This window comes from Poecile atricapillus, chromosome 28 (assembly GCF_030490865.1).
Source record: "Poecile atricapillus isolate bPoeAtr1 chromosome 28, bPoeAtr1.hap1, whole genome shotgun sequence".
In the NCBI taxonomy this organism is placed as follows: domain Eukaryota; kingdom Metazoa; phylum Chordata; class Aves; order Passeriformes; family Paridae; genus Poecile; species Poecile atricapillus.
The window spans coordinates 5011203-5024205 of record NC_081276.1 but is presented as its reverse complement, the minus strand read 5'-3'; the positions used below and the strand labels follow the sequence as shown (position 1 = coordinate 5024205).

At 57.9% G+C, this 13003-nt stretch overlaps 1 protein-coding gene across 1 annotated transcript in view; it reads left to right on the top strand.

The window, feature by feature from the left end:
- UNC13A (unc-13 homolog A) overlaps positions 1–13003 on the top strand; it is a 33024-nt gene that overhangs the window by 7969 nt on the left and 12052 nt on the right. Inside the window, exons 12-29 of the mRNA XM_058858799.1 lie at positions 457–503; positions 1564–1642; positions 3175–3246; positions 3529–3748; positions 4257–4484; positions 4667–4808; positions 5158–5327; positions 6262–6377; positions 6472–6635; positions 7369–7531; positions 9875–9943; positions 10055–10144; positions 10294–10428; positions 10679–10812; positions 11259–11344; positions 11583–11709; positions 11791–11887; positions 12010–12153. Coding sequence (XP_058714782.1) covers positions 457–503; positions 1564–1642; positions 3175–3246; positions 3529–3748; positions 4257–4484; positions 4667–4808; positions 5158–5327; positions 6262–6377; positions 6472–6635; positions 7369–7531; positions 9875–9943; positions 10055–10144; positions 10294–10428; positions 10679–10812; positions 11259–11344; positions 11583–11709; positions 11791–11887; positions 12010–12153 — 2283 coding nt within the window. The remainder of the gene's footprint in view (positions 1–456; positions 504–1563; positions 1643–3174; positions 3247–3528; positions 3749–4256; positions 4485–4666; positions 4809–5157; positions 5328–6261; positions 6378–6471; positions 6636–7368; positions 7532–9874; positions 9944–10054; positions 10145–10293; positions 10429–10678; positions 10813–11258; positions 11345–11582; positions 11710–11790; positions 11888–12009; positions 12154–13003) is intronic.

The following is a 13003-nucleotide window of genomic DNA, read 5'->3' as shown; positions in this document are numbered from 1 at the left end:
CCTTCTCCTCCAAAATAATCCCCTCCCTGCAGGGGTAGGTGGCACTGCTGGATGATCCCTGCACACACACTCTCTTCCATGTGCTCTGGCTTTTCCCTGCTCTTCTTTCCACCTGCTGGGGGTCCCTGAGGACCTGCTGAGCCTTTATGATGCTTCTTCACTCCACCAAGCCTCGAATTTTTGTACATTGTAGCCATCCCCTCTGCTTTGCCAGCCTCAGCCCCTCTGCTGAAGCCCACCCATTTGCTCACCCGGGTCAGCCTCCTGGAGATATTTATTCCCAGTGCCAGCTCTTCACTGGGAAGAGCCTCCTTGGTTTTGGAACACACTTTTCTCTGCCCACCCTGCTCATCCTTCCATGCTCCCCCAGTGCTGTGAGCATTCACTGCCCTTGGGGGGGGCTGTCCCCACACTGGTGGCTCCTGCTGTGCCCTGACGCTGTCCTTTGTTTTCCAGGCCCGCGGGGAAGGTGATGGAGAAAAATCCCTGTGGTTCAAAGGCGGGTGAGTACAAGGGTTAGGGTACACTCTTCCCCCTGGGATCTCAGCCCCCTCCTCATTAGGATGTGATTAATGAGTTCAGCAGTGGGCTTGAGTGGGGAAGGGTTGCTGAGCTGTGGGCATGCAGGGAGGCCGGTTTTTTGGAGCTGAATTTTGGGGCTGGTCAGTGCTTTTGGAGCAGCCAGCAGACATGACACAGCAGCTCTGTGACCCCTAGAGCTGCTGCTGAGGGGGAGAGTGAGGAGGTGAGTTGAGATGGGGGTGAGGAGGGGAGGGGGCAACTCCTGCTTTCCTCATGGAGTGGTGTCATGGGGAATCCCGAGCCTCTCATCTGGATGGGCTGGAGGTCTCAGTCCTGTCCTGCCCTCTCAGACAGCCCTGCCATGGACCTGGGCAGAACCTGGTAGATTGCCTGAGAACTCCCAGATCACTCCAGGGATTTCGTTCCAACAGGGCTGTGAAATTCCATTCCTGCTTGGGTTCCCTTGCAGCAGAACTTGAGGCTCATCTGCTCAGTGCTCCCCTTTGGGGTCCCAGAGGGAACCCCAGCTCTCCAGCCTTACACTGCAAAGCCAAATGGGCAGTTTTTCTCCTGGGTTTCACTGTTAAGTTTCATGTGGGGAAAAATCACCACTTTTGCCAGAATTCCCTTTGCCCTCAGTTTTTAGCCCAGTGATTCCTACCCTGGCTGGGGTGGTTGTGGGGATGGGGATCCCATGGGTTGGTCCCAGGCCACAGAGGGGTTGCTCTGCAGTCCTATTCACCAAGTCCTAGATATTGAGAAGAAGTCCTTTCCTGTGAGGGTGCTGAAGCCCTGGCACAGGTTGTTCAGAGCAGCTGTGGCTGCCCTGTCCCTGGAAGTGTCCAAGGCCAGATTGGCAACCTGATCCAGTGGAAGGTGTCCCTGCCCATAGCAGGGTGTGGAACGAGATGGACTTTAAGGTCTCTTCCAACCCAAATCATTCCGTGATTCTCTGAAGTGCTGAGTGACCATGGGACAACAACAGGGGGCCCCTTCCAGCCTCAGCTTCCCCTTCCCCGCTGACTGTCCTCTCTCTTGCAGGCCTGGTGGTGGGCTGATCATTATAGACAGCATGCCGGACATTCGCAAGCGAAAACCCATCCCCCTAGTTAGCGATTTGGTGAGGTTCCTCCCAAGGCACCCCCCAACAGCTGCCAGCTTTGCTCCTGCTGCGCCCCACCGGACTGCACCACCTGTGCCCCTCTCCCCAGCTGCCTCTAACATGGCTTGTGTTCTCTGTTTTCTTTCCTGTGGCCTGGCTGGGCCTTCCCTGCGGCAGGGGGGCGGCTGTAAAGTTTCTGCGCTGCATTAACAGCATGCCCGACATTAAGCCTGGACGCAAATCTCTCCCTCTAGTCAGCGATCTGGTGAGCGCGGTGCGAGGGGTTAAAGAGACAGCGCCCTTGGGGGCTGCCAGCCTGCCCTCGGTGCCCCCAGCCCTGCCTGAGGGGGACTGGGGTGTCCCACACTGCCTGGGGGGCTCCTGGCCCTCCTTGCAGTGGGGAGCTGGGCTCTCCCTACCTGAGGGTGCTTCTCTTTAACGGAGCTCTGGTCCCTACCCCAAGCATCAGCCTAAGGTTTCCCAGGGCTGCATCTGGTTTCCCATTTTTTGCCTAGTGCTGTGTCCCTGGTCCCTTGCTGTCCCAGCTGCCGTAGGTCCCTGCAGCTTGGACCACACTGGTGCTGGACAGACAGACCCCCATACCAGGGGAGGGCTGGCAGTGGCTTTTCCAAGCTGCCCAGACCCTGTGCTCCTGTCCCCACTGTCCCAGTGTATAGTCCCCCCATGATGGGGTCCACTCCAGTCCTTGGGCTCTATTGAACAGGGTCACTCTGGTCCCCTCCCACTCCTGATGACAAGAGACAGCAATTTTGGAAACCAGACACCCTTGTCCCCCAGAATTAGGTGCCCTTCCCCTCCTTCCCTCTCTCTTTACACCTTGTCAGCTCCACTCTGTGCCCTCCCTGGGGTGCCACCCTCATGTTCCCAACCTGCCTCCCCCCATCCCCCCACCCCCTTGCTGTCCCCCAACTTGGTGCCCCCACCCCAGCCCTCTTGGGCAGCTGCTGATGCTTCTGCACTGTGCTGTGTTGGTGTTTTGTGGGTGGGGGGTGATGGGGTGGGCAATGTGTGGGGTTTGGGGGGGGCTGCTGCCTTTCCCTGCTGGGATTTTCAGGCTGCAACCAGTGCTGTGGCTTGGGGACACAGTCCCCCCCACCAGGGACTGCTCAGTGCTGGATGAGGGGGTGTTGCCCCAACTCCCACTGGTTCTGGCAGGGAAGGGGCTCTCCTGGGAAGTGTTTGCACTAATGTTTTTTTATTCCCCCCTCGCCGGCCCTGGCTGCCCACAGGCCATGGTAAGTGCCCCCCACCCCATCTCCCCAGTGGTCTCAGACACGTGCTGAGAGGCTCTGCCCCACTGGAGCTGAACTGGGAATGTCACAGGCTGCTGGACTGGTTCAGTCCCACTGCACAGCAGTGCTGGTATCAATGGGGGCTGGGCTGTTCCCACTGCCCCCCATGCAGCCATCATCCCAGACATTCCCTGTCTGGGATCGGGGTCTGTCCTGGGTGTTTCACAGCCACTGGGAGTTGTTAGGAGGGAGCTCTCATGGTCTGCTGGATCTGGGAACTTGCTTTCTTTCCCACAGTCCCTGGTCCAGTCCAGGAAAGCAGGAATCACGTCCGCACTGGCCTCAAGCACCTTGAACAATGAGGAGCTGGTAGGTGCTGGGGTGGGTTGGGGATTGTTGGGAGGGAGAAACTGAGCCTCAGGGTCAGGCCAACAATGGAGGTGCAGAATCTGTGCCCCACCAGCATCCTCTAGTGATGCCATGAGCATCTGGGATGCTCATGGTAGTAATGAATCATGGGATCATTAGGGTTGGAAAGGACCTATAAGATCATCAAGTCCCACTGCCAACCCAGCAGCACCATCATTAAACCAAGTGCATCCTCTGCTCTGCTTCAGCATTTCTCCCCCTCTCTCCCCTGTCCCCTCACAGAAAAACCATGTTTACAAGAAGACCCTGCAAGCCTTAGTGTACCCCATCTCCTGCACAACGCCCCACAACTTCGAGGTGTGGACGGCCACCACCCCCACCTACTGCTACGAGTGTGAGGGGCTGCTGTGGGGCATTGCCCGGCAGGGCATGCGCTGTGCCGAGTGCGGCGTCAAGTGCCACGAGAAGTGCCAGGACCTGCTCAACGCCGACTGCCTGCAGAGTAAGGACCTGGCACCCACAGCCTTGTCCCTTCTCATCTTGGAGAGGGAAGAGGGAGCAGCCTAGGAGAGCTGGGAATGGTGGGCAGGACAGACTCGTCCTGGGCAGGGATAGATCCCTCCAGGTTTGAATTAATTCATGCATGGAATCATAGAATCATGGAATTGTTAAGGCTGGAGAAGGGCTTTAAGATTATCAGGTCCAACCATCAACTCAGCACCCTTGTGGTCTCCACTAAACAATGTCCTCAAGTGCCACAGCCACATGTTTTTTGCACACTTCCAGAGGTGGCTCCACCACTGCCTGGGCAGCCTGTGCCAGGGCTGGACAATGCTTCTGGGGAAGAAGTTTCCCCTGATACCCAGCATAAACCTTCCCTGGTGCAACTTGAGGCCATTTCCTCCTGTCCCTGTCCCCAAGCCCACCATGCTAACCTGCACGAGCTCTTGTCTCTCTCCTGGGTACCACCAGCCCCCCACCCCATCTCACCCATGCCTGTCCTCTCCCAGGAGCGGCAGAGAAGAGCTCCAAGCATGGAGCAGAGGACAGGACCCAGAACATCATCATGGTGCTCAAGGACCGCATGAAGATCCGGGAGCGCAACAAACCAGAGATATTTGAGCTGATCCAGGAGGTGTTTGGGGTCAACAAGACCACTCACACTCAGCAGATGAAGGCAGTCAAGCAGAGTGTCCTGGATGGCACCTCCAAATGGTCAGCCAAGATCAGCATCACGGGTAGGCAGCTCGTCACCTTCAGCCTTAGGGACCATGGGAATGTCCCCATTGCCCAACCCCTCATTCTGCCAGGCAGTTTCAGCCCCTGGAGGGATGCAGGTGCCTGTTTTGGGGATCTTTGCGTGGCTGTAGCACTGACTTCTCTCTCTCTGTTCTCTCTGCCATGCTGTGCTGTGCTGCAGTGGTCTGTGCCCAGGGCCTGCAAGCAAAGGATAAGACAGGTTCCAGTGACCCCTATGTCACTGTCCAGGTTGGAAAGACAAAAAAAAGAACTAAAACTATCTACGGCAATCTCAACCCAGTCTGGGAGGAGAATTTCCATTTGTAAGTCCAGCCCTGGTCTCCCCATTCCCCTCCCTGGCCACTCATGGTTGCCACAGGCTGTGCTGGCTCTTGCCATGTCCCAGTAGGGTGGGGGGAGCCAGCTGGGCCTCATCCTGCCCCCACTGGGGTCCCTTGGGGTTCTGTTTTATGAGGGTGTGACTCCAGGGGCTGATGCAGGCTGTGCTGGGGCTGCCTGGGTGTGGCACAGGGAGGGGATTGGTGCCCTCATCGGCTCTCTTCCCCAGCTCCTGCTCCGTGCTGATCCCTTTTGTTTAGGGAAGCAGTGATGGGGAGTAGCTGGAAAGGTTTTGGTTCTCATCCTGGGGCTTGCCCTTTGTCACCTCCCCAGCGAGTGCCATAACTCCTCTGACCGCATCAAGGTCCGTGTGTGGGACGAGGATGATGACATCAAGTCCCGTGTCAAGCAGCGCTTCAAGAGGGAATCTGATGACTTCCTGGGCCAGACCATCATCGAGGTCCGGACCCTGAGCGGGGAGATGGACGTCTGGTACAACCTCGGTAACCAGCACAGCCTGGGACCCCCACCCTGGGCTCAGGGTGACAAATCCTGCTCACACTGGGACCCCCACCCTGGGCTCAGGGTGACACATCCTGCTCACACTGGGACCCCTGCCCTGGGCTCAGGGTGACACATCCTGCTCACACTGGTACCCCTGCCCTGGGCTCAGGGTGACAAATCCTGCTCACATTGGGACCCCTGCCCTGGGCTCAGGGTGACAAATCCTGCTCACATTGGGACCCCTGCCCTGGGCTCAGGGTGACACATCCTGCTCACACTGGGACCCCTGCCCTGGGCTCAGGGTGACAAATCCTGCTCACATTGGGACCCCCACCCTGGGCTCAGGGTGACACATCCTGCTCACACTGGGACCCCTGCCCTGGGCTCAGGGTGACAAATCCTGCTCACATTGGGACCCCTGCCCTGGGCTCAGGGTGACACATCCTGCTCACACTGGTACCCCTGCCCTGGGCTCAGGGTGACACATCCTGCTCACATTGGGACCCCTGCCCTGGGCTCAGGGTGACAAATCCTGCTCACATTGGGACCCCTGCCCTGGGCTCCAGTGGGGAAGTGCTGCCAGCCATAGGCTGAAGGCTATTGCAGCAGGGTCTGCTGTTAAAAACATTTAATATCAAAAGCCATCAGGATAAAGTGTTTTCCCAGGGTAATTTTCTGAACCTCTACCCAGGAGGTTCTAGAACACCAGCCCCCTGCAGAGGGGAAACTGAAGCACACTGGGACCTTTGCTTTGGCCATGTTTCTAGCAGCTGGAAATGTGGCCAAATCCCACCCCAGCCTGGCTGCACATGGTGCTAGGTGTCCCCTCTGCCCTGGCTCTGTACCAGAGCCTTGTACCCCTCCTTGGGGCTAGCAGTGAGCAGGGTTTCCCCAGGGAATCCTCATACCTTGTCCCTTTCCCTGCACCCACAGACAAGCGCACAGACAAGTCAGCAGTGTCAGGAGCCATCCGGCTGCACATCAGCGTGGAGATCAAGGGAGAGGAGAAGGTGGCTCCCTACCATGTTCAGTACACCTGCCTGCATGAGGTGAGCAGCCCAGACAGGCACAGGGTGCATGGCCCCCTCCCCATCCTGCCACCACCTGCCCTGGGGAGCTGACGAGACTCATTTGTACCTCCAGAACCTGTTCCACTTTGTGACGGATTTGCAAAACAACGGGGTGGTGAAAATCCCTGATGCCAAGGGGGATGATGCGTGGAAGGTGTACTTTGATGAGACAGCACAGGAGATCGTGGATGAGTTTGCCATGCGCTATGGGGTGGAGTCCATCTACCAGGCCATGACGTGAGTCCCCTGCCCCCATCTGGTTCAGAGGGCCTGCACCTGCCCCCCAGGTGGAGAGTTACTGTCCCCACCTTCCTCTCCTGCTGCCATTGACACGCACCTCGCTGCCATGGGTGCAGACTTGCCCCAAACATCTGCACCCATCTTTCCCCTTCCCAATGCACTCTGGAACAGCCTTATCTCAAGTGCTGTGTCCAGTTTGGGCACCACAAGATCAGGAAGATCCAAAGCTGTTGGAGTGTCCAGAGGAGGGACACAGAGCTGGGGAAGGCTCTGAGGAGCAGCTGAGGGCACTGGGCTCGTTCAGCTGGAGCAGAGGAGACTGAGGGGAGGCTCCTCGGGGGCTGCAGCTTCTCCCGAGGGGAGGCGGAGGGGCAGGGGCTGAGCTCTGCTCTGGGCCAGGGACAGGAGGCCAGGAAGGGCTGGAGCTGTGCCAGGGCTTGGGATGGATCTCAGGGCAAGGTTCTTCCCCCCGAGGGTGCTGGCACTGCCCAGGCTCCCCAGGGAATGGGCCCGGCCCCAAGGCTGCCAGAGCTCCAGGAGCGTTTGGACAGCGCTCTCAGGGATGCTCAGGGTGGGGTTCTTGGGGGGTCTGGGCAGGGTCAGGGGTTGGACTCAATGATCCCTGTGGGTCTCTTCCAATTTGGGATGCTCTGGGATTCAATGACATGCACTCCAAACCCTGCATCCCTTCCCATCGCTCTAAACCCTCATCTGCCACCTCTCTCCGTAGGCATTTTGCCTGCCTCTCCTCCAAGTACATGTGTCCCGGTGTGCCGGCGGTGATGAGCACCCTGCTGGCCAACATCAACGCCTACTACGCTCACACCACCGCCTCCAGCAACGCCAACGCCTCCGACCGCTTTGCCGCCTCCAACTTCGGAGTAAGTCCCATGGTACGTAAACGCTCTTTTCTTTTTCTCTCCTTTCTTTGGGAGGGGGTGGGGGGCTCGGGGAGCAAAGCGAGCTGTGCAAAACACCCCGCTCCAAACTGCAGCCGGGCAGCAGTGGGGTCAGCCACTACTTGCCTCAAAAATCATCCCACTCCTGTTTTAAAGCAAGGAAAAGAGCCATCACCTTCCCAGGAGAAGGACTAAATTTGCTCCTCTAATTATGGGAGCCTGAGCAAACTGGGACGCTGGGTGGCAGTGTGCCAGGAGGGAGAACGCCTTGGTGACAAAATCAGAAGCATTTGGCCATGAGCCACCCCTGCACTTCATGGGGTGTCTTGCACAGCCTCGTGTGCTTTGGGGTCCCCAGCCTGCTGCAAACTCAGCCGGTTGTGCCAGCACCACTGGGTGCCAAGTGGGGCGAGTTTGTGGCAGGGCCGGGTGCCCCTCGGGGACATGGGCGAGAAGGGGCTGAGCCCTCACCTTGGCTCCCCCCGTGCCATCCCAGAGGCAAGAGAAGGTCGCTCTGGGTGTGCATGGGTCGAGCCAGGGACAGTGCCCAGCCCCGGGTGCAGCAAGGTGCTGGGTAGCCAGGGACACAGCCAGGGCCGAGCACAGCTCCGGGCAGCTTTGGCTCACCTGCACGTTCCTGTTGCAGGGGGGAGCTAGAGCCGAGCCAGCTGTGCCTCCGGATCACGCAGGAGGAGGAAACCGTACCAAAAACCCGCCTTTTCTCTAACATGGAGGATTTTAAAAACTTGTCTTTTTCTCTTTTTTAGAGAGCCTAAGGTTGGGTCCTAAAGTGCCCGGCCGTGTCGCTTTAACCCTGAGTACGCGTCGTGTCCAGTGTTAGAGTGCTGCAGCCGTTCCTTGGGTGTCGGGGACGCACGGTCCGGCCCAGGGCCCGGCTGGGCCATCCCCAGCAGCGCCGAAGGTTTGCCGTGGCCAGCACAGGCTGTGGATCATGTTAGGGACCCTAACCCTAACCCAGCACAGGCTGTGGATCATGTTAGGGACCCTAACCCTAACCCAGCACAGGCTGTGGATCATGTTAGGGACCCTAACCCAGCACAGACTGTCCTCATCCCAGGACTCAGACACTGCTCCGGACTCTCCAGAGCCCTGTGGGTCAGCCCTGACCCAGTACAGCCAGTGCTGAGGGGGGAACCCAGGGCTCTCATGGGAGGCCCACATGGCAGTTCAAAGCCTCCCCAGCAGCAGGAATGCAAAGGAAAATGCTCCCCAACATTTTGAGGCCAATATTGGGAAGAAATTCTTCCCTGTGAATGAGACTGAGGTTGCCCTGAGAGCAGCTGTGGCTGTCTCATCCCTGGAAGTGTTCAAGACCAGATTGGACAGGGCCTGGAGCAACCTGGGATAGTGGCAGGTGTCCTTGCCCATGGCAGGGAGTTGAACAAGGTGGTCCTTAAGGCCCCTTCCAACCCAAACTGGTCTGAGACTCTATGATGAGTTGCTTTGCCATCAGCTCTGAGCCCCGATCCAGTCTGCAGCTCAAGATGGGATTTGCATCCTTCTGCCCTGTGCTCCCTGGGTGGGAGCTGGGCTGAGCTCAACTACAGCCCCTCACCCCCAATGGAGACCCCCACACGGGGTGTTTTGTGCCACGTCCCTTGATGCAGCCCAGTGGGGCTAGTGAGGAGTTCATGGAAATGTCCAACTTCTGGGGCCACCCTCAAGATGGGCAACCACTGCACATCCTTTCCCTGCCCTTTTTCCTGATGTCTTGGAAAGCCCCAGTTGAGGGGCTACTGGTCCTGCAGTGCCTCTCCCAGCTCTTGTCCTGAGCCCAGGCTCAGATGTGTTCCAGTGGGCAGGGCAGACAGAGCAGCCTGTCAGCCTCCCAGCAATGACAGGGGACACGTGGTGTCACCTCTCCATCCTGAACCTCATCTGGCATGGCCACGTGTGCCACAGGAGCTGCTGAGGGCTTCAGCTGAGCCCCAGCCACCAGCAAGGAGATGCTCTTCTCTGCAGGCATGCCCTGCCCATTCAGGGGGAGGCAGGCAGGCAGGCAGGCAGGCAGGCAGGCAGGCAGGCAGGAAGGAAGGCAGGAAGGCAGGAAGGAAGGAAGGAAGGAAGGAAGGAAGGAAGGAAGGAAGGAAGGAAGGAAGGAAGGAAGGAAGGAAGGAAGGAAGGAAGGAAGGAAGGAAGGAAGGAAGGAAGGAAGGAAGGAAGGAAGGAAGGAAGGAAGGAAGGAAGGAAGGAAGGAAGGAAGGAAAAGGAAGAAAGGGACGAAAGGAAAGGAGGGAAGGAGGATGAGAGACAAGGGTGGGGGGGTCAGTGCCTGCCTTTCCCCTGCTCACCTGCCCCCGGGGCGTTTCTCCGCAGAAAGATCGCTTTGTCAAACTCCTGGACCAGCTACACAACTCCCTGCGCATCGACCTCTCCATGTACCGGGTAAGGTGCCTGCCCTGCCTCAGCGGCCCTACCTGAAGCAACCGGTTCCCTCACCCTCACTTGCCTCTGTGAATTTTGAGGACAAAAATTTCCATTTTCTTTCCTTCCCAGAACAATTTCCCTGCCAGCAGCCCCGAACGGCTGCAGGACTTGAAGTCCACAGTGGATTTGCTGACCAGCATCACCTTCTTTCGGATGAAGGTACTGCTGGGGCCCCACTCCCCCTGTCCCTCAGGGGATCTGACTGTCTTTGGCCCTGGTTCTCTGGGGGTTGGGGTTGTGCTGGCCCATGGTGTTCCTGGGTGGGTGTCTGGGGGTGCTCCAAACACCCTGTCCTCCCTGCACACCAGGTCCAGGAGCTGCAGAGCCCCCCACGAGCCAGCCAGGTGGTGAAGGACTGTGTGAAGGCCTGTCTCAACTCCACCTATGAGTACATCTTCAACAACTGCCACGAGCTCTACAGCCGCGAGTACCAGACAGACCCGGTGTGTGGGGCAGGGGGGATGCCGGGCACTGACCTCCCCATCCCATGCCCTTCTCCTTTTCCTCATGCTCCTGCTCCCTCTCCAGAGTGCTTAGTCCATGCAGAATGATTCCCAGGCCTTGGGGTTGAGATCAGGACAGACAAGAGGGGGCTGCATGGGGCCTGCCCTCCTGCCCCCTTGTCAGCCCCAACACAAAGCCGAGCCCTGCACTGGGGTGACCAAAGTCTCCACTGTGTCCCTGCCCCTCCAGACTAAGAAAGGCGAGGTGCCCCCTGAGGAGCAGGGTCCCAGCATCAAAAACCTGGATTTCTGGTCCAAGCTCATCACCCTGATTGTCTCCATTATCGAGGAAGACAAGAACTCCTACACGCCCTGCCTGAACCAGTGAGTAGGTGCTGGGGAAGGGGACGCTGCTGTGCCCACAGAGGGTGCCCACATGGAGGCAGTGGGATCTTGAGACCTTTGGAAGAGGTTGTAACATCAATTCTCCAGATGGGAAAGCTGAGGCTGCTGGGAGGTGTGTGAGAGATGTCTGTCCATGTGGTTGACATGTGGTTGATTCACCCTGTGTTCATAGCCTCAAACTCTGCCAGGGGAGGTTCAGGTTGGATATCAGGACAAATTCATAGCAAGGGTGGTCAGGCATTGGATGGGACTGCCCAGGGAGGTTTGGAGTTGCTACCCCTGGAGGTGTCCAAGGAAGGCCTGGATCTGTCATTCGGTGCTCTGGGCTGGGTTACAAGGAGATCATTCACAGGTTGGACTTGATGGCTTTGGAGGTCTTCTCCACCTTAAAGGATTCTGTGATTCACACTCTTCTCTTGCCCCAGGTTCCCCCAGGAACTGAATGTGGGGAAAATCAGCGCTGAGGTGATGTGGAACCTCTTTGCTCAGGACATGAAGTATGCGATGGAGGGTGAGTCCCACCTGGCACCCTGAGCCAGAGAGGGGGGAACCAGGCAGGAGCTGTCCTCAGCTCACACCTCACCTGTTCCTTAGGCAGACCCATTTAATCTCCTCAACACCAGGCGTAGCTTAAACCCTCCTGCTCCAGAGGCCCTTCCACCTTCACCCTGTTACCCTGGAGGTGCCCTTAGGGAGCCACACCCCAGATTTGGGACTCAGAGTGACCCCCATGCCCTTTCCCCCTGCAGAGCATGAGAAGCACCGGCTGTGCAAGAGCGCAGACTACATGAACCTGCACTTCAAGGTGAAGTGGCTGTACAACGAGTACGTCACCGAGCTGCCCTCCTTCAAGAGCCGTGTGCCCGAGTACCCTGCGTGAGTGCAGCCCTGGGGCTGGGGAGGGGGACTGGCACCACGAGGGCTGCTGGCCTCACCACAGCTGGGTCTCTCTTTCAGCTGGTTCGAGCCTTTTGTCATCCAGTGGCTGGATGAGAATGAAGAGGTGTCACGGGATTTCCTGCACGGAGCACTGGAGCGGGACAAGAAGGATGGGGTATGAACAGAACTAGAGACAGCCTCAGAGGCGAGGGGCTTGTCCCTTGATGCCCTGTATGTCCTGACTGGGGCCAAAACCTTCCCCACACATCCTGCTGACACCTCATCTCACTCCCACAGTTCCAGCAGACGTCGGAGCATGCGCTCTTCTCCTGCTCTGTGGTGGATGTTTTCTCCCAGCTCAACCAGAGCTTTGAGATCATCAAGAAGCTGGAGTGCCCCGATCCCCAGATTGTGGGGCACTACATGCGACGGTTTGCCAAGGTGGGCACCTGCCAGGACAGGGGTCAGCACTGCCCTGGGACCCCAGTCCCAGCTCTGGCTGGGGCTCCTGGGCTCTCTGTGCCCACTCCATCCAGCTGTGAGCAGCCAATATGCCACCAACACACCCTGGGATGCTCCCAGCTCTCCTAGCACAGGAGATTAATTAATTAATTATGAGCTAATTGATGAGTTATTTGCTTAATTAATATAGATTAAGTAAAGCTGGCTTGCTGCAATATAGGAGGGAGTTGCATGCAGGCTGGGTGGCTGCTGCCTTTGCAGTTGTGCTGGATCTGGCTTCCAGTGGCTCCTGGTGTATGACCATGAGCCAGATGTGCACAGGTGTGCAAGGAGGGCAATAGCACCTGGCTTGTACCAGCAATGGCGTGGCCAGCAGGACCAGGACAGTGACCACCCAGCCTGTGCTGGGCACTTCTGAGGCCCCACCTCGAATCCTGGGGTTGGTTTTGGGCCCCTCACAACAAGAAAGACATTGAGGGGCTGGAGTGTATTCAGAGAAGGGAACAGAGCTGGGAAAGGATCTGGAGTAGCAGGAGCAGCTGAGGGAGCTGGGGAGGCTCAGCCTGGAGAAAAGGTGGCTCAGGGGGCCCTTCTGGCTCTGCACAACTCCCTGTCAGGAGGGGACAGCCAGGGGGAAAGTCAGGCTCTGCTCCCAGGGAACAGGGACAGGAGGAGAGGAAATGGCCTTAAGTTGTGCCAGGGGAGGGTTTGGTTGGATGTTGGTAAAATTTCTTCACTGAAAGGTTTGTCCAGTCTTGGCACAGTGGAGTCACCATCCCTGGAAGCATTTAAAAAACATGTGGATGTGACACTTGAGGATACAGTTTAG